Source organism: Budorcas taxicolor, chromosome 7, assembly GCF_023091745.1.
Source record: "Budorcas taxicolor isolate Tak-1 chromosome 7, Takin1.1, whole genome shotgun sequence".
NCBI lineage: Eukaryota > Metazoa > Chordata > Mammalia > Artiodactyla > Bovidae > Budorcas > Budorcas taxicolor.
This window is the reverse complement of record NC_068916.1, coordinates 60,032,183-60,059,521: the sequence shown is the minus strand read 5'-3', so window position 1 is coordinate 60,059,521 and position 27,339 is coordinate 60,032,183. Positions and strand designations below refer to the sequence as shown.

The 27,339-nt window shown below is 41.3% G+C and overlaps 1 protein-coding gene across 1 annotated transcript in view; it reads left to right on the top strand.

The window, feature by feature from the left end:
- Positions 1-27,339, top strand: part of SH3TC2 (SH3 domain and tetratricopeptide repeats 2) — a 55,877-nt gene that overhangs the window by 5,417 nt on the left and 23,121 nt on the right. Inside the window, exons 2-8 of the mRNA XM_052644075.1 lie at positions 6,897-6,995; positions 10,689-10,816; positions 16,849-16,954; positions 18,609-18,752; positions 20,261-20,462; positions 21,235-21,308; positions 23,153-23,348. Coding sequence (XP_052500035.1) covers positions 6,897-6,995; positions 10,689-10,816; positions 16,849-16,954; positions 18,609-18,752; positions 20,261-20,462; positions 21,235-21,308; positions 23,153-23,348 — 949 coding nt within the window. The remainder of the gene's footprint in view (positions 1-6,896; positions 6,996-10,688; positions 10,817-16,848; positions 16,955-18,608; positions 18,753-20,260; positions 20,463-21,234; positions 21,309-23,152; positions 23,349-27,339) is intronic.

The window sequence follows — 27,339 nt, the reverse complement described above, 5'->3', positions numbered from 1 at the left end:
GTTTAGCTGATGGGAATGCAAAAGGTACAGTAACTTTGGAAAGCAGTTTGGCAGGTTTTTTTGAACTGAGCGTTGGTAATTTTCTCTAACCAATAATAAAAAATAAAACTAGCTTCCAGAAAGTAATTTATTGATTCACAAATGAAAAGTCCAGGGATTGTTTGTTTCAAGTATGTCTGGATCAAAGTATTTAAATGATTTTAACTGATTCCAGCTGAGCTATTTGAAAACCTAAAAGATGATGTTGTTAAAGTGCTGCACTCAATATGCCAGCACATTTGAAAAACTCAGCAATGGCCACAGGACTGGAAAAGGTCAGTTTTCATTCTAACCATGAAGAAGGGCAATGCCAAAGGATATTCAACTATTACTCTGATTTCACATGCCTCCCATGTCATTTCATATGCTTCCCTGATTTTACCAAGGCTTCCCTGGTGGCTCAGCTGGTTAAGAATCCTCCTGCAATGTGGGATTCCTGGGTTTGATCCCTGGGTTGGGAAGATCCCCTGGAGAAGGGAATGGCTACTCACTCCAGTATATTGGCCTGGAGAATTCCATGGACTGTATAGTCCATGTGGTTGATAAGAGTCGGGCACGACTGAGTGACTTCACTTTCACATGCTAGCAAGGTAATGCTCAAAAACCCTCAAGCAAGGCTTCAGTGGTACATGAACCAAGAACTTCCAGATGTACAAGCTGGATTTAGAAAAGGCAGAGGAACCACAGATCAAATTGCCAATATCTGTCAAATCATAGAAAAAGCAAGAGAATTCCAGGAAAACATCTATTTCTGCTTGATTGACTATACTAAAACCTTTGATTGTGTGGATCACAACAAACTGTGGAAAATTCTTCAAGAGATGGAATACCAGACCACCTGACCTGCCTCCTGAGAAACCTGTATGCAGGTCAAGAAGTAATAGTTAAAATTGGACATGGAACAATGGACTGGTTCAAGATTGGGAAAGGAGTACATCAAGGCTGTATATTGTCATCTTGCTTATTTAACTTCTATGCAGAGCACATCATGTGAAATACTGGGCTGGATGAAGCACACCCTGGGATCAAGATTGCCAGTAGAAATAACAACTTCAGATATGCAGATGACACCACTCTAATGGCAGAATGTGAAGAGAAACTAAAGAGCCTCTTGATGAAGGTGAAAGACAAGAGTGAAAATGCTGGCCCTAAAACTTAACATTCAAGAAAACTAAGATCATGGTATCCGGTCCCATCACTTCGTGGCAAATAGATGGGGAAAAAGTAGAAACAGTAGCAGATTTTATTTTCTTGGGCTCCCAAATCACTGCAGACTGTGACTGCAGCCATGAAATTAAAAGACACTTGCTCCTTGGAAGTAAAGCTGTGATAGACCTAGACAGCATATTAAAAAGCAGAGATATCACTTTGCTGACAAAGGTCCGTATAGTCAGAGCTATGTTTTTCAGGTAGTCATATGTGGCTGTGAGAGTTGGACCATAAAGGAGGCTGAGTGCCAAAGAACTGATGCTTTTGAACTATGGTGCTGGAGAAGACTCTTTTTTTTGGATAAGACTTGAGAGTCCCTTGGACCGCAAGGAGATCAAACCACTGAATCCTAAAGGAAATAAACCCTGAATATTCTTTGGAGGGACTGATGCTGAAGCTGAAGCTCCAATATTTTGGCCACCTGATGCAAAGAGCCAACTCATTGGAAAAGACCCTGATGTTGGGAAGGAATGAGGGCAGGAAAAGAAGGGAACAACAGAGGATGAGATGGTTGCAAGCATCACCAACTAAATGGACATGAACTGGGCAATATCCGGGAGATAACGTAGGTCAGGGAAGTGTGGTGTGCTGCAGTCCATGGGGTTACAAACAGTCCAGCGACTGAACAACAATTCCAACAACATTTCCCACTCTGTTTAGAAAATCGCTAGCTACCCCAAGTCATGCAAATACTCTTCTATATTTTGCTCCAAGTTTTTTTGGTATCTTTTAAAAAGCAAGTACCTAAATAATTCTGTTAGGTCCAGACCATTTCTGTCCTTTATCGAGCCCAACTTTGCATGAAATGTTCCCTTGGTATCTCTAATTTTCTTGAAGAGATCTCTAGTCTTTCCCATTCTGTTGTTTTCCTCTATTTCTTTGCATTGATCACTGAAGAAGGCTTTCTTATCTCTTCTTGCTATTCTTTGGAACTCTGCATTCAGATGCTTATATCTTTCCTTTTCTCCTTTGCTTTTCGCCTCTCTTCTTTTCACAGCTATTTGTAAGGCCTCCCAGACAGCCATTTTGCTTTTTTGCATTTCTTTTCCATGGGGATGGTCTTGATCCCTATCTCCTGTACAATGTCACGAACCTCCGTCAATAGTTCATCAGGCACTCTATCTATCAGATCTAGACCCTTAAATTTATTTCTCACTTCCACTGTATAATCATAAGGGATTTGATTTAGATCATACCTGAATGATCTAGTGGTTTTCCCTACTTTCTTCAATTTAAGTCTGAATTTGGCAATAAGGAGTTCATGATCTGAGCCACAGTCAGCTCCTGGTCTTGTTTTTGTTGACTGTATAGAGCTTCTCCATCTTTGGCTGCAAAGAATATAATCAATCTGATTTTGGTGTTGACCATCTGGTGATGTCCATGTGTACAGTCTTCTCTTGTGTTGTTGGAAGAGATAGTATAGTATATTCAAAAGCAGAGACATTACTTTGCCAACTAAGGTCCGTCTAGTCAAGGCTATGGTTTTTCCTGTGGTCATGTATGGATGTGAGACTTGGACTGTGAAGAAGGCTGAGCTCCGAAGAATTGATGCGTTTGTACTGTGGTGTTGGAGAAGACTCTTGAGGGTCCCTTGGACTGCAAGGAGATCCAACCAGTCCATTCTGAAGGAGATCAACCCTGGGATTTCTTTGGAAGGAATGATGCTAAAGCTGAAGCTCCAGTACTTTGGACACCTCATGCGAAGAGTTGATTCATTGGAAAAGACTCTGATGCTGGGAGAGATTGGGGGCAGGAGGAGAAGGGGACGACCCAGGATGAGATGGCTGGATGGTATCACGGACTCGATGGACGTGAGTCTGAGTGAACTCCGGGAGTTGGTGATGGACAGGGAGGCCTGGCGTGCTGTGATTCATGGGGTTGCAAAGAGTTGGGCACGACTGAATGACTGAACTAACTGAACTAAATAATTCTGATGCAGATTATCCACAGATCACATTCTGCAAAACTGTGATTTTTCTTCTCCAAACCTCACATGTTCTTTAAGAGCTGTGCACCCTGCCTTCTCCCCCAAACTGAGGTCACCATCCTGAACTTCCTTATTCAAGATGGGATCATGCCACAGACCCTAACGGTCCTTAGGCAACTGTCTCGTCTCATGGACAGACAAAGCTTGCCAGGACTAGGTGTAAATAAGTGAGCTGGCATTCCTGGGGACCATGATGGCCAGAGAACAAATGCCCCGTAGAGGTGGCAGCAACCATTCAGTGCCAGCTGACTGTTGCCAGATGAGCATGAGGGCCCCAGACTATAGTTCTTCCAGTTTTCAAAGCAAAGCTAAGCATCTGGGTTATGTAAAACATCCTGATTACTAAATGATGTAGAGCAATTTAAATCTTAAAATTGCACAGTGTAGAGGGAAAAAAAAGAAAAGAAAAATGTTGGTGGGTTTTTATGGCCCATGGCCTCTGGCATACCAGTTTTCAAACTCTATCCTAGAGTAGGGAACCAGGCTTCCACTCAAAGTGATTCTAGGACCTGCAGGATTATTACCTGGGAGCATATTAGAAATGCAGAATCTCAAGCTTTCAACTACTGAGGCAGAATCTGCATTTTATCAATGAGTGTTGATTAGTGTTACTCGCTCAGTCGCATCTGACCCTTTGGGACTGTAGCCGGACAGGTTCCTCTGTCCATAGGATTCTCCAGGCAAGAATACCAGAGTGGGCAGTCATTCCTTTCTCCAGAAAATCTTGCTGACCCAGGGATGGAAACAGGGTCTCCTGCATGGTAGGCAGATTCTTTACCGTCTGAGCCACTAGGGCAGTTTATCAATAGCCCAGGTGATTCATTAAAGTTTGAAAACCTTATGCAGATATGTGGTTCTTACTGACTCAAATCAGAATCATTTGGGGAACTTAAGAAAAATACCTGCATCGATGTGGTGACGTCGCGCTCTTCCTGTCTCGGCTTAAGCAGCACCTGACAAGGAACAGACGTTCAAGGCAACAGGACCACTCTTCTCATTTGCCCGGGCCCCTCATCTCCTCTTCCTGTCTGTTGGTGGTGTGTGTAAGGCAGGTGCTGGGTGAATCACGTCCCATCTGGGTCTCCTGCCCTGCTGTCTCAGGGCATTGGCGGGGCCGGGTGCTCAGACGCAGTGTGGACAGTCTCGCCTCGCTTTCCCGGCGGGTCTCGCGAGGCGTCGCGCCTCGCTAGCCTCTCTGTGCGTGAATATCCCACCTGCCCTTGCGGTGGCCTTGGAGTGCGCCAGTTTTTTCCCTCAGCGGGTGAAGCTTCCAGTTCCCAGTGAGCCCCTGGGGTCCCCCCTGAGGTGGTGCGTCTCGTTGAGCAGCTCTCTTGGAGTGTCGAGATGATAAGGGAGGCACGTGCCTCGTGGTGGTTGTCCTCACTGCGTGCTGTGAGGACTGACTTGGCCCTCGTATTCTCCCTTCGCCGGGGTTGCACGGGGAAGTTTGAGCGACCATGGAGGGTCCGGCGAGGCGGAGCGGAGTCTCTGTGAGACATTTCAGCTTCTTGTGAGGTAAATGGAAGAGTCTGAGGCCTCATGGACGTTTCGCTTACTTTGCCTTAGGAACCCCCTCCTCTCAGCCCTTCCCCAGCCAAGAGAGAACTGGCCTCTCTTGAAGTGCCTCCGTGGGCCCAATGGGGAGACGATGGGTGGAGGACGAGACTCCCTGAGTCAGAAACCCTTCTCTAGCCATCCAAGAGCAAGCCTAGGGGTACTGGACCTCCCAGCCTCCACCCCTCCAAAGCGCACAGAGGGTGAGGGGTGGGCTGACCTCGCGGTGGGGTGGAGCACTGCTCTTCCTGGGAGAGGGGGAATAAAAAAAGAGAAGAAAACAAAAAAAGAGAAAAGAAAAGTACGTGTGACTGGGTAGCATGATGAAGGACATCAATTAACATTTTTGGAGATGAGGCTAGGCACTGATATTTTAAAAAGTCAGTTTTTTCAAAAGCCACTTGGGTGACTTAAATAGGCAGACGGGTTGAAAAGCACTCAGATCAAGCCTTCATCTATAATCGGGAAAAGTGAAATCTGAAAAAAATGGACAAATGAAATATCTGACCAGTGTCACTTAACCAATGTATGGGAGAATCTGATTTGTGCAAACTCATCTCTCATGATTCTCAAGCCAGAACTTTTTCTGCTGCAGTTACTTTAGTTCCTGGGGGCAGAATTACAAAATGATCCTGGTAGACTATAGCTCATTACTGTTAGCTTCCAGGTAAGCTGCCTAATTTCAGCACTAATAAGATTGCTACATGAAAAACTGTGAGCTAATGACCACACCTACAGCACATTCAAGCCTAAATTCATTTCATTCTCCCTGTTCATTACCCTAAAAAAGTGCTAACTGTTCCTGCTATGAAAAAATGGGAGATCCTCAGCTTGGGATCAAAATCCCACTGAACAGGCATGGAAGAAGGCAGACTTCTGGCAGTAATATAAGGATTTGGGTTCAAGGTTAACCAGCCATGATTGGATGGTGTGTGATTACTTCATTCTTTATCACTCGTGGACTGCCTGTGCTTCAAGAGAAGCACAGGTCCAGAATGCAAACCTAATAGATCTGCTTGACTTTGATCCACCAGCATTTTCAAATGAAGAAGTTGGATGGATTAGATGACTGACTGACAATTAGTAGCTGAGCCAAGATTCCTAAACCCTATTTCCAGTGTCAGGTATTGCTTACAATATGGTAGAGTCCTTGAGCAGTGTCATGTTCAAAAGAACAGAGCAACCAACAATAATGGGTTAAGAACTTGAGTTCTTTTGTTGTATTTTGAGGATACATGAAAAAGGCCTACATTCCATGTCAATACTTTCAAATTTCCCTTCTGTTCTTTTTTTTATCTACTGCCTTGTGCTTTATAACTGCACATTTCTTCTCTTTTCAACTCTGTGCCATCGAAATAGCCTCCTCCTTAACCCTAGTTTGTGCTATGATCTTCTCTTTTTCATTCTAGTTTTACAGCTGCAAAGACTGAGGAGGAAATAAATCCCATACAGCAACGGTCCCCAACCTTTTTGGCACCAGGGAAGGTTTTGTGAAAGACAGTTTTTTCCAGTGACTGGGGGTGGGAAATGGTTTTAGGATGATTCCAGCATATTACATTTACTGTGCATTGTATTTCTATTATTATTACATCAACTCCACCTCAGATCAGTAGGCATTAGATCCTAGAGGTAGAGGACCCCTGCCATACAGAAGTCTGTATAGTGGACAGACAGAAGGATAGTTTGGGGCCAGTCATAGATTTCAGGGCCATTACAACCGTCCCCTAGTCACCTCCCTCAGGATGTTACTTTCAATTGCTCTGCTCCAGCATTTCCATTATCCACCTTGCTGTAGTCAGATTTATTATGACCTTGTAAGCTCAGCATATATTGAACATGTAAGCCATGGGACTCACTCTGACCTGTAGGTGGGAAATCTTTTTTGTTTCCCCTTTTTAAAATATAGTGGAGATACCCAGGCTGCTGTAGCATTGAGATAGCATGCTTTAGTTGAGAACTAAATAATTCTAAGGCAAAAGTGATAATAATTAGAATTCTTCTGGACCACCAGCCTGGAGAAAAGAATGATTGCTTGACAAAAACTTGTAACCCTTGCTTATGGCTTACTTACACTCTCACAAATGATCTTTCATTTGATCTCCTCCAGGTAAAGATACTTCTTCCAAGGATCCAACCATATCGAGTGAATTTATATCCTCGTCTGAAAACAAGGAAAAATGTTTCCTGCCACAGAACATGATTCCAGGTATCTAAACCCCAAAGACAAAACTTATTTAAAAATATTTTTCATGTAGAATGTTACAGTAACCCCCTTAACAGTCTCATCTACAAGTTCCCTCCCTCTGATCCTTCCTAGGCACCACCATTAAATACATCTTTGTAAGCATGACCTTGACAATGATATTCACTTGTCCACAAATATTCCACTGCTCTTCATTGCCTGTGTGATTAAAGCTAAGCCATCTCAGCTGACTCTGAAAGCTTTTCACAATCTGGTACATATTAGGAGCTCTATACATATTTGCTGTATTAAATAAAGTATATATCACCAAATAGATTTAAAGGTGCTGAAGGGCAGGTGCAATTTTTTGAATAATTAAGTTTCTACATAGTACCTAAAAGAGTTGTTTGTACATATGTAACTGGTGCTCAGAAAATGTTTGGTAAATAAATACATGAATGATTGAATAAGTCCATGGAGGTCTTGTTTGTCTTCTATATACCACCTTATACAGAGGTTATTAAATATATAAGGGAATAAAGGGTTGAGTATGTGGGATGAGATTGGTTGAGGAGAAAGGTGTCTGTCTGATTCTTTCAGAAGGAAAAAAAAGATTTTGAAATTAAAGTAGAATAAATCTTTTTCATAATACATATTTTTCACAATGTTATCCTTAAGAGAGTTTAATGAAACTGGCAAAGAGAACCATCCTCAGAGAGAGAGGTACCTGAGCTGAACCTTGTACTGGAAATTCTCAGGATTAACCCGGGGAAAACCCAGTTTCTATTATCCAGTAACAGGTACTGTTTTTAATGGCAAATCACATACCAAGCACATGCTAAGTCATGCCTGCATCTACTTCTCATCCTCACATACTCAATTCTAGGAGGTGGCACCACATTCTGCATTTCAAAGGTGGCAAACAGAGACTCACAGAGTGTGGTAAGTTCCCCAGTGCCATACAGTTAATACATGAGGAGAAAGGGATTCAATCCCCGGTCCTTGTTTGGAACCATGATGCTCTGTTGTCTCCCAAACATGTACTTCTCTACAGCATACAAAATCAAGATTTGTGAAAAAATATCTGCAGTTGAATGTTTCAAAGGATATGTACTATGTAAACGGATAGTGTATAATGTCATGCCACATTCTTTCTTTTCCCCATTTAAATTCTGTCAGACTTCTTTGTTGACTATGAAAAAACCTTGCCCTCTATTTTTTTTGCTGTTCTGTCAATCTGCTTATCTGTCTGTCAGCTTGGGCCATCTCTGAAAAAGCTGAATCGCCAACCATCTGTTGTTTCACGAACACAGTGGAGTCAGCATTTTATCCTATCAGTGAATGAAGGCAAGTGATCAAAGGGTACGTGTAGGTGTAACTTAACCTCCTGAGCCAGAACTTGTCCATCTTTCAGCATTTTCTGCCATAATGCTGTTTCCAAGAAGGTCATAGTGTGGGAAGGGGAGAGTCAGCTCCAACTGCCAACCTCTTCTTCATGAGGAAGAGTCACAGACAGTCAATCAGATACATTATCATGATTAAACCACTAGTTTTCAGAAAGATTAAAGAAGTGACAAAATGTATTTTGCACTAAAAGTAGAGTGAACTTGATTTATTCCCTTGTCCTCAGTGGGCACTGTAGGATCCCACATTGGCCTAGAGGTGTTGCTCTCAATATCAGCTCTCACTGGTTGAGATCCAACAGCAGTCTGCTTGTTTAAATCCAGGTCTTTCGAGTTCTATAACCATGAACTCAAGTGCATGGCAAGGAGATTCACTTTGAAGGGGCCATCACTTATCAGGAGCTTTTCTGGAGGAGATTCTGGAGGGGAGTTTGGATCAGACTTTGGAAGGACAAGAAGTTTAGTGAAAAGAAATCACAGAATCAGTTAGTGTCAAGGTTAATTACAGTGTAACATGATGAGGGCAGTGAGCAGAAACTGCTGGAGTACTAGGGTAGGGATGGGGGTTTGTGATGTACAATAGCTAATGCTTAATGTGTTTGTTGAATGTTTAGTATGCACCCAACACTGAACAGAATGCTTTATGCACATAATCTCATTTAGTAAGCCTCTTAAAAATTCTGTGGGATTGTACTGTAAAAGCTCTTCAGCTAATGAAAAAAGTCAAGTGTAGAGGGGTAATTAACTGCTCAGGATGGCGCAGTTAACAAAGGCAGAGCCAAACCTTGAGCCCAAGTCTGTGTGACTCCTCCCCCCTGGGCTTTACCTCCTCCCAGAGATCAGTGTTCAGTGAGGCTACCAGATGAACATTGGACCTGAACTGCTGAAGATGGAGGACTTGCATGAGATTAGAACACAGGCCAGGCAGGAGCGGAGTGGAATAAACATCCACCTGAAGCTCTCACCGATGTCAGGTCAGTGGGTATTGTGTTGGAGCTGGCCTGCAGCCACAGCATTTCTGCAACTTCTGCTTTAGAGACAAGCCTTTTTAAAGATAGAAGTTCAGGCTGCCTGTGTGCTCAGGTGAACATGAGAAGGGCTATCTTTAATGTGTTCAGGAATTTGCAGAAGCCCTGGCAAGTTAAGACTAGAGGACAAACCTCTGTGCTTATCCAGTTGAAGCCTTCATGGTTCATTGAGTTTGAAAATTATTAATGGGATTGCTACTTATTGTCTAAAGAAGACACATGGCAAAGTGCAGTTATAATGATGAACCTCCTCAGCGTGGCCTTTCACAACAGCACTATCCACTCTCCAAAAGCTCCATCACTCTGTCTCTTTACCCTATTAACTTTTTTTTACTCATACCCCTTTTCTCCATCTGAAATTATTGTGTGCACGGAATTGGTTACTTGCCAAGAATACAAGCTCCATGAAAGCAGGACCATGTTTATCTTGTTCCCACTGTATCCTAGCACCTAAAACAGCTTCTGTTCAGAGTGTTGGTTTGAATGAATGTGCACTTTGAAGATATTAAAGATAGGCTATAATATATTAACCATTTATCCTAACAAACAATAAATGCATTATCAGAAAGAAGCATGTTCGAGGAAATACATGTGTATAGGTATAATGCATGGGCTTCCCTGGTGACTTAGTGGTAAAGAATCAGCTTGCAATGCAAGAGATGTGGGTTCAATCCTTGGGTTGGGAGATTGTCTGGAGAAGAAAATGGCAGCCCATTCCAGTACTCTTGCCTGGGAAATGCCATGGACAGAGGAGCCTGGTGGGCTGCAGGAGGCTGGTGTGACTCCATGGAGTTGCAAAAGAGTCAGACACAACAACAGCAATGTATAATGCATAAAGTACATGATATTTATTACATATCATAAATCTGACATATAAATACTCTTCCATAAATATGGATAAATTTCATATTCTTTGGAAACGTTCACAAATCATCCACAGGAGGAAATATATGTTTTAGCTGGTTCTGTGTGGTACTGTTCCCTCAGGGCCAGGCAGCTAGGAATATACCCTGTACAAACAGAAATAACCAACCCAACTGTAGCAGTTCCTGAGATTCTAGAACATTCTGGGCTTCAGCATTTTTTGTTTTTGTTTTTGAGGGGGGGAGAAGTTTCAAGAATGTGCTCAGAGAATTGTTAAGATTACTTAACAATTACTTAACAGTCTCTAATTGATGAGACCATCACTTTAGGGAGTGGATATGGGAATCATTGGGGGTTACCTGATTCTTTCTTCCCTATTACTACATTTCCATCCCGATCTTTCTCCCTCTGTTCTCTTTAAGATCTGACACTCTCCTTCAGTGTGAAGAGCCGCTCCAGAAGGTGTGTAAATGGCCCCTTGCAGGAAGCAGCCAGGAGGCGGCTCTGGGCGCTGGAGAATGAGGACCAGGAGGTGCGTGCATTGTTTAAGGTGAGCTTCTGGGAGCAGTGCAACCTCATCTTTTGTCCTTCCAGTACCTACACTCTCCCCAGCACCTAGGACAGTGCCAGGAACAAAGTCCCTCAAGAAAACTTCTAACTGAATACACAATAATGTATAGGTTCTCTGCTCAGCAGGAATGGGTTAGGAGTCAGAGTCAGAGAAAGCTTCATTTTAAATCTATTAATTTTTGATTTTCTGCATACTTCTGTAGAATGGGAATCATTATAATATAAAGTATATTTTTAAAAAAATGTTGTGAATTTGACTCTAAAGAATTGTGATAAAATATACATAACATAACATTTTCAGTTTTAATGACTTTTACTGTACACATCAGTGATATTAAATGCATTTATATTATTGTGCAACCATCACCACTATCCATTCTGGAATTTCTCATCATCCTGAACTAAAACATTGTATCCACTAAACAGTAACTCTCCTCTATCCCCTTTCCTCAGACACTGGTAACCTCTAAGTGTACTTTTTTAAGTACCAAAGTTACCAATCAAAAATTAATAGCTATAAAATTTAGAATGAGAGGAGGAAAAGATAATAAGATAAACCAATTTCTCATCTTTCATAGTAGGCAGATAGTATCTTCAAGTTCTAGACCAAGGAAGGAGGGTATAATTAAATTATTTATATTTTAGGGGGTACTTCAGTCAGTCAGTTCAGTCACTCAGTCGTGTCCAACTCTTTGTGACCCCGTGAACTGCAGCACGCCAGGCCTCCTTGTCCATCACCAACTCCCAGAGTCCACCCAAACCCATGTCCATTGAGTCGGTGATGCCATCCAACCATCTCAACCTCTATTGTCCCCTTCTCCTCCTGCCCTCAATCCTTCCCAGCATCAGGGTCTTTTCAAATGAGTCAGCTCTTCGCATCAGGTGGCCAAAGTATTGGAGTTTCAGCTTCAACATCAGTCCTTCCAATGAACACCCAGGACTGATCTTTAGGATGGACTGGTTGGATCTCCATGCAGTCCAAGGGACTCTCAAGAGTCTTCTCCAACACCACAGTTCAAAAGCACCAATTCTGCGCTCAGCTTTCTTTATAGTCCAACTCTCACACCCATACACGACCACTGGAAAAACCATAGCCTTGACTAGATGGACCTTTGTTGCCAAAGTAATGTCGCTGCTTTCTAATATGCTGTCTAGGTTGGTCATAACTTTTCTTCCAAGGAGTAAGTATCTTTTAATTTCATGGCTGCAATCACCATCTGCAGTGATTTTGGAGCCCAGGAAAATAAAGTCAGCCACTGTTTCCACTGTTTCCCCATCTATTTGCCATGAAGTGATGGGATTGGATGCCATGATCTTCGTTTTCTGAATGTTGAGCTTTAAGCCAACTTTTTCACTCTCCTTTTTCACTTTCATCAAGAGGCTCTTTAGTTCTTTTTCATTTTCTGCCATAAGGGTGGTGTCATACTTGCTAGGAGAATTAAAGTCAGAAATAGTTAAAAGTTGTTGCAAGTTGTTAAAAGAGATCGGGGAAAGAGAACACTGCTTTACATGTTAAACTAGCATGTTCTAGTTATTTTACCATCTCTATATGAATTTGATACAAATTTAAAAGAGGAACCTACTCTCTTAATCAGCCTTATAATAAAAAAGATAGTGTTTGGTTTGTTGGGAGAAGTAAATGAGATAGTATCTACAGAGAGCTTGGTGTTGTACTTGGGTGGTAGGATGTGCTCCAGAAATAGCAGATATGTTATAAATTGCAGAGTGGTTTTATTTTTAAATCTCCAGAATTCAGGAACTTGGAGGGATTAGCTACTAACTAGCACCATTGAGTTTCTTTTAATTTGAGTCACTTTGGACATGGGCAAGAACTGGGTTTGGCAAGAACTGAGATCCAGTTTGGGTGTCATGGCCCCTTTGACTTCCCCTGTCTGTGCCCTGGCATCCTTGTGTATAAAACAGGGATAATACCATTTCCTATTAAATCTGAAATGCCATTTGATTATAAATTTATTATTTTGAGAAGGAAAATAAGTGATGACAATTATTTATGATGTCATGCTTCCTCTTCTTTTATTTCAGAAATGGTTAAATGTGATAAAAGTGTATTTGGAATGGGTTAACTCCTCTTTTCATAGTGTTATTATGAAAGTTAAATGAAGCATTGCTCATCAAACTGTTGTAAAGTGCCTGGTGTGTAGTAAATTTGTTGTAAACCAATTTTTACCTCTTCCCTGACTACCAGGATCCACATCTCCCAAGGACCTGAGGCCTCTTGGGGCCTGGGATGGGAGAATCTCAGAGTTGACTTTGCTGATGTAGGGGCTTTTTCTTTGATCCTTCTGTCCTCTTCTTTCTCCAAGGTTGGATTTCAGGGGTTGATGAAATCAACCTCTCAGGATAGGATTTCAGGGGTTGCTCTTTGATGGTAGGACCTGGCCTGGAGGGAGAGGGACTTTTTGATCATAATTTGTTATAGTCAAGTCCAGAAGCTTGGACAAACAGAAGAGAAATGTTTTAGGGGAAAACCAAGTCTGGGCAGTGATTCAGACCTTTTTATTCAGGTATTTTAAAAAGAGGGGGTAAGTGTTGCAGGTCTCTTCTTGCTCTGCTTGTGTGTAAATTGTATAGCCTTTTGAAGGGTAGCTTGGCTCCTGTATTTTAGGATTGAAAACGTGTATTTCCAATTACACTTCTTGGAATTCAGTTCAGTTCAGTCGCTCAGTCATGTCTGACTCTTTGCGACCCCGTTGACTGCAGCACTCCAGGCCTCCCTGTCCATTACCAACTCCCGGAGTTCACTCAGATTCATGTCCATTGAGTCAGTGATGCCATCCAGCCATCTTATCCTCTGTTGTCCCCTTCTCCTCCTGCCCCCAGTCCCTCCCAGCATCAGAGTCTTTTCCAATGAGTCAACTCTTCGCATGAGGTGGCCAAAGTACTGGAGTTTCAGCTTTAGCATCATTCCTTCCAAAGAAATCCCAGGGCTGATCTCCTTTAGAATGGACTCGTTGGATCTCCCTGCAGTCCAAGGGACTCTCAAGAGTCTTCTCCAACACCACAGTTCAAAAGCATCAATTCTTCGGCACTCAGCCTTGTTCACAGTCCAACTCTCACATCCATACATGACCACTGGAAAAACCATAGCCTTGACTAGATGGACCTTTGTTGGCAAAGTAATGTCTCTGCTTTTCAATATGCTATCTAGGTTGGTGATAACTTTCCTTCCAAGGAGTAAGCGTCTTTTAATTTCATGGCTGCAGTCACCACCTGCAGTGATTCTGGAGCCCACCAAAAATAGTCTGACACTGTTTCCACTGTTTCCCCATCTATTTCCCATGAAGTGATGGGACCGGATGCCATGATCTTCGTTTTCTGAATGTTGAGCTTCAAGCCAACTTTTTCACCCTCCTCTTTCACTTTCATCAAGAGGCTTTTTAGTTCCTCTTCATTTTCTGCCATAAGAGTGGTGTCATCTGCATATCTGAGGTTATTGATATTTCTTCTGGCAATCTTGATTCCAGCTTGTGTTTCTTCCAGCCCAGCACTTCTCATGATGTACTCTGCATATAAGTTAAATAAGCAGGGTGGGTGACAATATACAGCCTTGACATATTCCTTTTCCTATTTGGAACCAGCCTGTTGTTCCATGTCCAGTTCTAACTGTTGCTTCCTGACCTGCATATAGGTTTCTCAAGAGGCAGGTCAGGTGGTCTGGTATTCCCATCTCTTTCAGAATTTTCCACAGCTTATTGTGATCCACACAGTCAAAGGCTTTGGCATAGTCAATAAAGCAGAAATAGATGTTTTTCTGGAACTCTCTTGCTTTTTCCATGATCCAGCGGATGTTGGCCATTTGATCTCTGGTTCCTCTGCCTTTTCTAAAACCAGCTTGAACATCAGGGAGTTCACGGTTCACGTATTGCTGAAGCCTGGCTTGGAGAATTTTGAGAATTACTTTACTAGCGTGTGAGATGAGTGCAATTGAGTGGTAGTTTGAATATTCTTTGGCATTGCCTTTCTTTGGGATTGGAATGAAAACTGACCTTTTCCAGTCCTGTGGCCACTGCTGAGTTTTCCAAATTTGCTGGCATATTGAGTGTGGCACTTTCACAGCGTCATCTTTCAGGATTTGAAATAGCTCAGCGGGAATTCCATCACCTCCACTAGCTTTGTTCGTACTGATGGCCCACTAACTTCACATTCCAGGATGTCTGGCTCTAGGTGAGTTATCACATCATCATGATTATCTGAGTCGTGAAGATCTTTTTTGTACAGTTGTTCTGTGTATTCTTGCCACCTCTTCTTAATATCTTCTGCTTCTGTTAGGTCCATACCATTTCTGTCCTTTATCGAGCCCATCTTTGCATGAAATGTTCCCTTGGTATCTCTAATTTTCTTGAAGAGATCTCTAGTCTTTCCCATTCTGTTGTTTTCCTCTATTTCTTTGCATTGATCGCTGAAGAAGGCTTTCTTATCTCTTCTTGCTATTCTTTGGAACTCTGCATTCAGATGCTTATATCTTTCCTTTTCTCCTTTGCTTTTCGCCTCTCTTCTTTTCACAGCTATTTGTAAGCCCTCCTCAGACAGCCATTTTGCTTTTTTGCATTTCTTTTCCATGGGGATGGTCTTGATCCCTGTCTCCTGTACAGTGTCACGAACCTCCGTCAATAGTTCATCAGGCACTCTATCTATCAGATCTAGACCCTTAAATCTATTTCTCACTTCCACTGTATAATCATAAGGGATTTGATTTAGGTCATACCTGAATGATCTAGTGGTTTTCCCTACTTTCTTCAATTTAAGTCTGAATTTGGCAATAAGGAGTTCATGATCTGAGCCACAGTCAGCTCCTGGTCTTGTTTTTGTTGACTGTATAGAGCTTCTTGGAATTACCTGTGTCAGAACAATCAAGGATGCATGCAAAGATTTAGATTGGGATGTTTATCACAGTATTGTTTAGAATGTTAAAAAATTAAAACAACTCAAATGTCTAATCCTAGTAAATCTTTAAGAATTAATTATCTTAATGTGACAATGGCATATATAACCATTAAAAATAATGTAGGTTATTTAATGACTTGGGAAATGGTTCATAAAACATTGTTTAGTGATAAACTATTACAAAACAACTTAGTAATGTGATTCTATTCATATAGAAATAGTTATGTAGAAACTCACATTTGGGATAAAAGGTTCAAAGTTCATAGACAAAGTTGTTAACATTGATGATCTCTAGGAGGAGGGATTATGGATACTTTTTATTTTTGTATGTTTTAGTTTTTCTGTTTGCTGGTTTCATGAAAATAATTATTAAACAGAGATTCACTATTGAATTTACTTCCAAAGTGCCTTCTGTGATTCATTCTTCAGCCTCTAACACATACTTTTTTTTTTTTAAACACAAAAGATAACATTTTCTGTGCACAGTTCTACGCTTTGGCTTCCTTTTGTTGCTGGTGTTGTTTCATTCAGAGGGTACATTTGGAGCCTGTATCAATTCACAAAGAACTTTTTAATGGATATATAATATTATAATTTTATAATATATAACGTATCCATTGAATGGATGAATCATAATTTATCTTAACCAGTCTCCTATTGATGAACATTTAGGTTATTTCCTTTTTGTTTTTCTAGTGATGTAAAATATCTACATCAGAATTGGTGAAAGTGCTTAAAAGGTATAAGCTTCCAGTTATAAGATAAATAAGTGCTGGGAATGTAGCAGATAGCATGGTGACTGTAGTTAACAATACTATATTGAATATTTGAAAATTACTGAGAGAATAGATCTTTAAAGTTCTCATCTCAAGAAAAAATGAATCTGTAATTATATGAGGTGGTGGATGTTAACTAAACTTACTGTGGTCATCATTTCACAATATATACATATGTTAAATCATTATATTGCACACTAAAAATTAATACAGTGTTATATGTCAATTATATCTCAAAAGAAGAAGTTCATACACAGCACGTTGTCATATGTGAACTTGTTCACAGAACACTTCTGTCATCCCAGACTGACTCACTGTTCTCTTTACTCAGGACCTCTCAGCCAGGTTGGTGGGTATCCAGTCCCAGAAAGCCCAGTTCCTCATCACCTTTAAGACTATGGAGGAAATCTGGAAGTTCTCCACCTACCTGAATTTAGGTATGATATGAGCAGGCAGGTGAAGGAGCACCTGTGTCTCAGATCAGCCATTTTGTAGAGCTTGACATTAAGGAATTGGTGTGGCTCTGATAATTAAAAGAGATAGTGCCTAATTGGATGCTCTAATCGAAATATCACAAAGTTCCTGGAACTAAATCTAAAGCAGATACTGCACTGAAATGTCACATGCAGCACTTCTTTGTTTCAAGGAGAGATTATTAGATGATAAGTTAAAACTGCCCAATAGTTATTGTTCATCTACAAAATTCAAAGTAGAGATAAATTCAAAATTTATGGTTAAAAAGAAAAAGAAATCAGCGTTAGGTAGGATCTAAATAGCTGTTCAAAATAGTTCCAGATCCATGTTCCATGTTTTTGGAAGAGTCAAAGAAAGATATGGGGAAATTGTCTGCTAAAGGGGCCTCAGGATGCAGGGTTTTCTAGAAGGTAAAGAAGAATATTGGGGCACAGCACCAGTACCAGTGTGGTGGGAAATAGTTAACCTACCATCTCCATGGAGAGTAACTCATGACAGGAAAGTTACAATTGCAAAGCAAAACCAAGCAAAGCAAGAGGAGGCCTCTTGAATTGATGCGCATGTTTTACATCTCTTAGAGAATGCGGGACTCCATGCAAACCGCAGGAAGTGATTTCATGTAGGGGAGGAGGGTCAAGATGGCTCTTCACTAGAAGCCATAAATTCTTCTCTTGTAGTCAGGGTGATTTTCTGCTCTCCATTCCACCCATTTCCTTCTGTGACCATTAGAGATCGTTATTATTCAAAGTACGCTCCATGGACCAGCAACATCAGCATCAAGTGGGGCTTGTTAGAAAAATGGAATCCTTAGCAAATGAACAACAACAACAGGCCCCACCCTAAACCTACTGAACCCGCACCTCTATTTTAATAATGTCCCAGGTGATTTTTTGTGCACATTAAAGTATGATAGGCACTGTTACAGAAGATACACAGGGCCTAAATCAGTACAATGGAGAGTCAGAATGGAAAAAGACAGGTTTTGCATCTTAAGAAAATAAGGAAGTCTAGAGAAAAATCAAAATTTTAATACAAATCATTTAAATTTGTAGGAATGTTTAAAATACTATCCGTTATCATTACAGTTTTGAAATTTGCATAGTTTTTAGTCTGGTTTTAACAAGTGAGATCTTACTGGGCATGAGGTAAGGGGAAGGTCAGAGGAATGTTAAAGTAAATCCTGACTCACTTATGGATCATAGAGAATCTCCCTGGCTACTGCATCATCAGGGATATAAGAATTTGGATTTGGTCAGGAGAACTTTAAGGGGGAACCAGGAACCCCCAGAGTCAACATTGTAATCTTGGAGATTCCTCTATGGGTATATTATAGAAAGATAGTTTGGTTTGATAATCTCATTCTGCTTTTATGGACACTCATAATATGTTGAAAATAAATATGATTTAAAAATGATTTGTACTTCCCAACAGATGCTGAGAAGAGCTAATTAGTTTTAGAAAATTTCTAGCTACCTCTCTGTGCTCTTCTAATTCCAGTTAAATGTAGTCAGGTTAGGGATGAAAGTCTGGGGGAGAAATTCAGGTGGGAAATTGCTCACCCTAATGCTCAGCTAATGGCAGGAATCTTGTTGAGGAATCCTGTTCGGCTTGACTTAGGCTATGTATCTACATGTCTGGAACATCTCCTTTTTGACCACAAGTACTGGCTCAACTGCCGACTGGTTGAGGATACAGAGATCCACGTGTCAATAGATGATAAACACCTGGAAAGTATATACCTGGGACTCCTGATCCAGGAAGGTGAGTATGGTGTAGGGGTGGGAATGAGGGTCTTATCTGGATATTTGTTATCAGAGTCCTTGCAATAGGATACAGAGGGAGGCAAAAACCATTCAAACATGAAAATATTCACAAATGAACCCACCTGTTACAGTATTATTTCAAGCATCTCAGTTTAACATCAATATCATATGAACAGCTGTGTTGGCCAGTGTCACTGATTGTCTGATGTTGGAACCACTTGAGAATTTTTAAGAAGATGTCCATGTCAGGGCTCCACTGGGGTGAGTTTATCTCCAGAGATGGGGGTCAGGCTTTGATATTTTTCAAAAGTTGCAGATTATTCTAACGTGCACCCAAGATTAAGAACCACTATGCCAAGCATGTGATATAATTTGATTGTAAAATAAAATTGCAGATCTTACAAAACTTACATGATTTCATGAGATTGAAGAAAATGATATTGGAAAACTTCTTGGAACATCCACCAATCTGTTTACAAGGAAGGATTGATCCAGGCTGCAACCAGCTGGTTAACAAGTGATGATATCATAGTGAGAGAGTCAATTCCTAGGCAAATTGATAAGAAGTCCAGAGTCCCCAAGGAGGAGATAGAGGTCTGGGGCTCTCGAAGTGGGGATAGAGGTCTGGAATTCTCAAGGAGGAGGAAAGGACAAGCTTTTTTGTCTGCATTCCTTAGTCTTGGTCAGTTACACAACTCAGTTTAAACTCTGTACTAAGGATTATACAACAACAATGTATCCTGCTTAAGCACAGTTTCTCCTTCCCGAAAACCTTCTGACTAATCCTGTAAGATTAGTGACAGGGGGGCACTCTTTCTGCCCTCTTCTGATGTCTATGTCAGAAGCTTTCTCTTTTATACTTTATAAAACGTTATTACACAAAAGCTCTGAGCGATCAAGCCTCATCTCTGGCCCCAGATTGAATTCTTCTCCTCCAGAGGCCAAGAATTCTGGCATCTTTCATGGTTCAGCAATACCCTTTCAACAGACACAGTGAAAGAGCCAGATTTCTGTAGAATATTTTGCAGAATAATTCTCTTTCTGATTGTATCACATGAATCATACATGAAAGAAAAACTTTCATACTGTACAACTATGAAATTTAGTTGGAGAAATTATGTTCACCCAAATCAACTTAATTTATTCTTTTTTGATCTTAAGATTAAGCATGAGGTTGCAATTATAACTGAAGTTCTCTTAAATATATTTTCACTAACTTTGTTTCATCTTTTCTCAAGGTGAAGTCCTAATTAAACCTCATTCTTGAGAATTATTTGGAATTTTTGGTGCCTATTTTAAGTGAATTCCCTCTGAGTGTTTTTTTTTTTTTTTGGACCTGGTACCAATTTCCTGGGGTCCCAAAGACCTCCCGTAGCACCTCTCCCTGGACTGTGTACTTTATTTTCAGAAAGAAAAGTATCTGGGCTCTGATGGAAATATACATAGTGGATACTCCCTTTTCACTTCCTAGTACTCCTTGGAAAGAGCTTTTCTCATTATCTACAGGTCACTTCTTCTGCAGAGCCATGTGCTCTGTGGCTCAGCCAGCTGAGAAGGAAGGGGAGTATTTGACACTTTGCAAGAATGAGTTAATCTCGGTGAAGATGGCTGAAGGCGAGTCTGAGTGGGAAGGTGTGTCCTTGGTGACGGGTCAGCGGGGCCTGGTGCCAGTGTCAGCCTTGGAACCCCTGCTTCTCCCTTTTCACCAGTGAGTAGCCACTCAAATCCTGGGAGAGGGTCCCAGAGCACACTGAAGTCTGCACAGAACAGAGTAGGTACATTTGTAGATATGGACATCCATGGTGACAGGGAGGGGACAAACCTGGATGCTTTTTATCTTTTTCGTTTTTTTTAACAGTCAAGATTTGTACAATTAGATGAAATGGAGAAAACCCAAAATTTCAAATGGGCATTGCATCAAAGAAGAAATACACTGCCTGGTCTCCAGTGCAGTGTTTGTGGGGACTGGGGACCATTTGTACCAGAGTCACTTGGAGATTTTACTACAAGTTTATATCCCTGGTCTTTCTCAGTCTCTCTTGGGGTTGGATCCAAAAATCTTCAATTTATGTAAGCTCCCTTTAAATATCAGGGGATGTTTTTCACACTAAAGTCTGAGAATCCTTACTGGGAGGTAGTATAAATTCCATCAGAGTGACAATAAACATGATTCCAGGCCATGGGCCCTGTGTATCAGAGAGTCTGACAGTAGAATGGAGTGGGATCCTTTGTTAGTTATTTAACTGGCAAACTAATTGCTGGGCTAGAAAATACCCCAGGCCTGTTAAGCTTCCCTCTTTTTCATAATGCTTGATAAAAAGTAAGTTCTCAATGAATGTTTGCCACTATTAAAATTAGAGTAATCTAAATGACAATAATACTTATCATTATTACCATCATTGTTATTTTAATGAATTATTCTGTTCACTTTTCAAATTTTTTGAAATCCATGTTTGCAAACCCTGTGTTTCCATTGGCAGATGGTTCCTAAAGAATTATCCAGGAAACTGTGGCCTTTCCAGGAAGAGGGATTGGGCAGGCTCCTATCAGATCGGTATGGCTGAGTTGAAGACAATATTAGTAGGGAGATAATATTGCTCTGCCTCCTACTTTATCCACAGATTTGGAGTCAGTTGATGTGAATTCCTGTCTCATCTCTGTTGTTGACTCCATCTGGGGAAGCCAGTTATACCATCCGTAGACATGGGTTCCCTTGCCTGTGAAGTGAGAGGTCTCAAATCAGGGCTATACTGTAGATATAAATGGCTCCAAGGGCAGGCAGAACACACAGATGCATGGAGGGCCTGAATAGAAGATGATGTTAGGAAATGGTGGGGACCGTAGGGTTTTAAAGATATGTGGGTGAAAAAGAAGCCCCATGTAGGCCAGATGTGGCCTCCAGGCTGCCTGCTTTCAATCTCTAGTCAAAATGTTTTCTAATCTCCTTTAGAATTTTGTGCTTAGGAAGATTAAGAATGCTTGGCACATAGTGGGTGCTCAGTAAATACTTGTTGAATAATGAAATACATGCATACATATATGTGCATAAATATACGCATACATTTTAGTTAATCTCTCTATGTATGTGTGGGTATATATGGGCTTCTCAGGTGGCTCAGTGATAAATAATCCACCTGCCAATGCAGGAGACACAAAAGACATGGGTTCGATCCCTGGGTTGGGAAGATTCCCTGGAGAAAGAAATGGCAGCCCACTCTGGTATTCTTGCCTGGAGAATCCCATGGATAGAGGAGCCTGGCAGGCTACAGTCCATAGGGTCACAAAGAGTTGGACTTGACTGAGCATGCATGTGATGCACATACTTATATATACATATACACACATAAATATATACACACACATATATATATATATAAACACATACACATATCTGTAAGTATATTTATATCTACTAGATAATAAAATTTAATGTTTTCATCTTTATCCTTGGACCTGCCTTACCACACCTAGCACAAAGTGCAATTTTTAAAGTTCTGAGCTCAAATAACACTTAAAAATATACAGAGGGAATTATCAGATCCAGACAGTATATCTAATAAATAATCAACCATAAACAAGATTTTTATGTGTCTGAGGCAGTATGGTCTTGTAGTTAGGAACATGGGGCTGTGAAGTATGTTCTGGGTTCAGATTCTAGCCCTACAACTTAAAACCAGTGTGACCTCAGCCTATTTGTGATGTGCCCTCACTATGCCACAACTTCCTCAATAGCAAATGAGGTTACTGTAAAACCAACTTCAGATTTGTCATGGGAACTAAACTAAGTGACATCTATAAGTCAGTTAGTACAGTTGTGTCACATTGTAAGTGTTTAACTCATGGTAGATACTGTTAACCCCCAAAGCAGTGGGAACTTCTGATTTTGAAGACACAATCAACAGCTAGGGAGTTGGCCAGTCATAATGGCCAAAGGAGCCAGAAAGAAGTGGAGAGATCCTACAGTGGTCCTCACCCTGGTCTGTAGATCTGTGCTAACCATAATGAAGTGTTTGCATGGTAATGGCAAATAAGACAAAGTAGGACAATATAGTGAGCTTTCCAGTTTTACACAAGCTGCCTTTATTCTGTTTTAAGAAATACCTAGCATTCTGAGATGATATTTCCTACATTTGTTAAAGTTTCTTTTATAAAACAATGGTGAAAGTAGATGATAGTTCATTTTTTGAATTTCCTAGATTGGCCAAATGAAAAGCCAGTTACCCTGGATCATTCCTGCCAATTTCTTTCTTTATTTTTTTGAAGAGGAGGGAGAAGTTTCACTGGTCCTTAAAAGTTCTGAAGTCTTGGGAACATTTCATTTCATATTACATTGGAAGCTAGTGAGTGGCTCAGCTGTTTCTGCCTTATTTGGTTGACCTGTGTGTTGTTTTCCCACAGGCAGAGGAAAATGTAAAGCCTGGAAGGAATATGAGAGGGAAGAAAAGGATGAGCTGAATTTCCACCAGGGAGAAAGCATTGAGATCATCGGCTTTGTCATTCCTGGGCTTCAGTGGTTCATTGGGAAGTCAGCGCTCTCAGGAGAAGTGGGCTTTGTCCCCACCAGGATGATAGATCCTGATTCTTATTCCCCAATGTAAGTATGACAGGTAGACCATCTGGGATGTGCTGGAGCAGGGCCACTTTCCCCAGTGGTCCTGTCCCATTCTGTGCAGGTTGCAGATGAGCTTCAGGGCTTCGTAGTAACACAAAGCCATAAGAGCACATTCTGACAACCTAGACAACATGAGGAGTGATAGGACGGGAAAGATGAGTGACCAGGGAAGAAGTCAGTTCATTTCAGCAGATGGTCACTGAGGCCTTCCTCTGTGCAAGTAGAGAAGCACAACCCTCCAAACTCAAGGCCTGCTCTTAGACCTTCCCATCCAACCAAGGGGCCCCATCAAGGGAGTGCATGCACAGGGACCTGTAGACTATTGCTTAGTAAATGGAGAGTTCCCTCTCACGTAGGTCTATCTGGTGCAAGTTCAATGTGGGAAGTCAGTGTTGGCCAGGATGACGGAGTGCCTCTTTTACTGTTTCCTGCCTTAAATCCAAAAGGCTTGGTTCTGAGGTACAGAAGTACCATGTGACCAGTCAGCAGCAGGTGACAAGCCTGCTCCAGCCACCCTGTCATAGAGTCCTAGAATACCTCCAAGTCTCTCTGGGTGAGCATCCTGCACTGGGATAGGAAATAGTAAAAAGCCTGGGTCCAGGAAGTACTAGAGGAAACAGAGTAGGTGGCTAAACTTGAGATACTGTGGCCCTCCACGTGGGGAAAACATGGCCCAAGCAATGCCTTTGGCTCTGAACACTCAGACTGGAACTCCTTCCCTCACTGAAAGAGCCACTAAGGAGAGAGAGCCAAGAACAAGCTTTTTCCTTTGTAGGGAGAGGGGAGAGAAGGTAATTTTCCCTACACAAACATGTGGGAACCCAGGTACCTCTATAAGAGGAATGACTCACTGAGTTCCTGGAGAGGTATGGAGTACAATAGGAGTTTATAAGGAGGTAAACTCTGTCAAGAGAACTTTCCTCAAAACGGTAACATTTGAGTTCAGCTTTGCATGATAGAAGACATTTCAACAGACATAAATAGGAAAGGAGGTCACAGGTAGGACAGTGAGGGAGATATTGAGGAGTGAGTCATGTTAGGAGCAGCTCACCAGGTAGACGCTAGTGTGGCAAACAAAGGCTCTTGGGGGCCATGATGTGAAAGGAAATGCCGATGCCAAGGACCTGTCCTTCACCTGCCAGGGAATGAGAAGCTACTGAATGTATCTGAGCAAGGGTGACATGATGTGCCTGGGACTTCTGTCTAAGAAGCCAGCTCTGGCTTTGGGCGAGCTATGCATGGTCAGGGGATAGCCTGGAGGCAAGGGACCAATTACAAGTTTGAGTTCAGGGGCATTTAGGAAGGAGCAAGGGGACTGGAGAGGAGAGAACACTGCTAGGCTCAGTCAACACTTCAGAGATTGTGGGAGCTTTACAAATATGGATCCTTGTGTTTTGCCCCTAGAAGTTCATTCTCATTGGTCTGTGTGGGGCCTGGGTCGCTATGATTTTAAAAGCTCTGCAGAGGGGCTAGTGTACAGATTGGGTGAAAACTGCTGCTGTAACTATCCCCTCAATTTACTGCAGGGGTAGGTGAGGATCCCAGGAGTGAAATAGCTGAACCCATCCCAGATTTCTGATGTTAAATCTGGGGTTCTCTTTCAACAGCAGAGTCCTGAGGCTCTGATGAAAGGGAGAAAGAATAAAAAGAACAGAGTGTCTGTAAATGGGAAGAACCATTTACAGAGCAGAGAAAGAAAGAATGTAGTGAAGGAGACAGCTGAGAAGGAGGAACTACTAGCCATGTGGGAGATGGGGGGATGCTTAACACTGTGAAAGGTCTTTGAGATTGACCATTGAGAAGTCATTCACCATGAGGAGGTCACTGGTCATTGGAAAGTAGCATAGCTCAGTAATAAAGTGTTGCAGAGCCAGATTTCCTGATAGGCATTTATAGCCACAGGAGCACATCCTGTGTCTTCATTAGCTTACCAGTGGGTGACTTCGGGTATGTTAATTTGTCTCTCTAAGCTTTAGTTTTCTTATCTGCAAAATACATACAGTGTTAGTATTTGCCCATAAGATTGTCTTGAGTTGAAATGAGCTACATGTAAATCCCTTAAAATGGTGTCTGGCATAGTGTGTATGAGGGTCTGTGTGTGTATTATGATCAATATACATTAACTCTTATTATTGCTGTTACTGTTGTGGGTGGTAATCTTTGAGAGGCCATTAAATAGGCTATTGAGGGTAGGTGTCAGATTTCATCAATTATATTTCACTTCTGTACCTCATACCATGGGTTTCCCTGGCAGCTCAGCAGTAAAGAATCCGCTTGTCAATGCAGGAAACATAGGTTCGATGCCTGCGTTGGGAGGGAAGCTCCCCCAGAGAAGGAAATAGCAATCCACTCCAGTAGCCTGGCAGGCTACAGTTCATGGGATTGCAAAAGAGTCAGACATGACTTAACAACTCCTCATACCATGCCTCAAGTGACAATAACCCAGTACTACTAAATTAATCTGATCATCACATTTTAGCTGGCTTAGTTGCACAGGGTACACTCATCCTGCAGAATATCATCCCCTGTATCACAGAGGTGGTAGGACACCTTCTCCTTACTTGCACAGTCACCTGTTGGCCTCCACCTGGTCACCCGTGGGACCCCATGCACCAAAGATTGCACATTTGGTAGGGCAGGAAGGGGAGAGTGGACAGGAGACAGAGAAGGGTGACAGAGGGAGAGGGGAGGGGTACTTGTTCATTGCACACCCCCAAAGCACTCTCTAGATTACAGACACTCTCAAAACACAGCAATTGGATGAAAACCCCACAGACAACCTGCTGCCTGAAGCAGCCATGGTATGGACTAGGAACAAGCCATCCCTGTGTGCTGTGCTGTCCCTGTGATCAGGCCACTGGGTGTCACTCTTAGTCTGTGTTTGGGGTCGGGTTTCTGAAGATGGCCCAGCATTTGCTGAAGTCTCCATCCTCTCCTCGCAGCTTCCCTCTGTTTGATGGTTTTTTATTCTCTCAAGTGTTTCTATGACATATGTATGTGTGTATGCATACATGCATATATTTTTTGATTTAACCAAATTGGCTGTGTATTGACAATGAAATTTCTCAGAAGCTGTTTGCTGAGTCAGATTTAGGTCATGCCTCTGACACGTGGGACTGGGATCTTGCTTATCCATGGAAGCAAATTTTTGTGGGTTTCTCTTTTTGTAGCTCAGGTTTCAACATCAGCTACCTAGTTTCACAGCAACAGTAGCTGGAAAACCCATTCTTAAACCTTGGGCAGGTCTGTCTGAATAGACAGTCTTTGTATTTGACAAGAGTGACTTTGAAGACTATCACCCTTTTGAGAGTGACAGAAGGCCACATTTGTCCTTTTTTTTTTTTTTAAAGCATTTAATGTGTTTGTGTTTGAGTTTGTGTGTGTTTTAAGTGAAAAAAAGTCCTTAGATATAATTGAAGATGCCTTTTTACCCCCTCATACTTCCATCCTCTGATCCTGATTCCATCCTATAGGCCAACACTGTTTGGAATTCTAGTCTTTATTCTGATACACTTAAAAAATTGACATTTGTTTATAAATGAAAATACTATGGTTTTGTGTATTAAAATTTTATATAAATGTTTTTTCTACAACTGGCCTTTTCCACAATTGACATTATAAATTTTAGATTTATTCATGTTGTAAAAGATATAGTTAATTTTTGTAAAGTGTTACTTACAAGAAATTTATATACTTAAATGCCTACATTTAAAAATAAACAAGATTGAAAGATTAATGTACTCAAAAGCAGATATAAGAGAATAGGAGAAAAGCCAATATTTCATGGTATTAAATGTTAAAAAATTTCTTTGTTAATCCCCTCTTTTATTCTTATTGTTTATCTGTGTCTTCTTTATAATTCCATTTCTTGTGGCATCTATTTTTGTTGATGAGAAGTTTGCTGTTTCATAACCATTTCTTTGCAGTAGGTAGCTTTTATCTCGCTGTTTTTGTTAAGGTTTTGTTTTGTTAT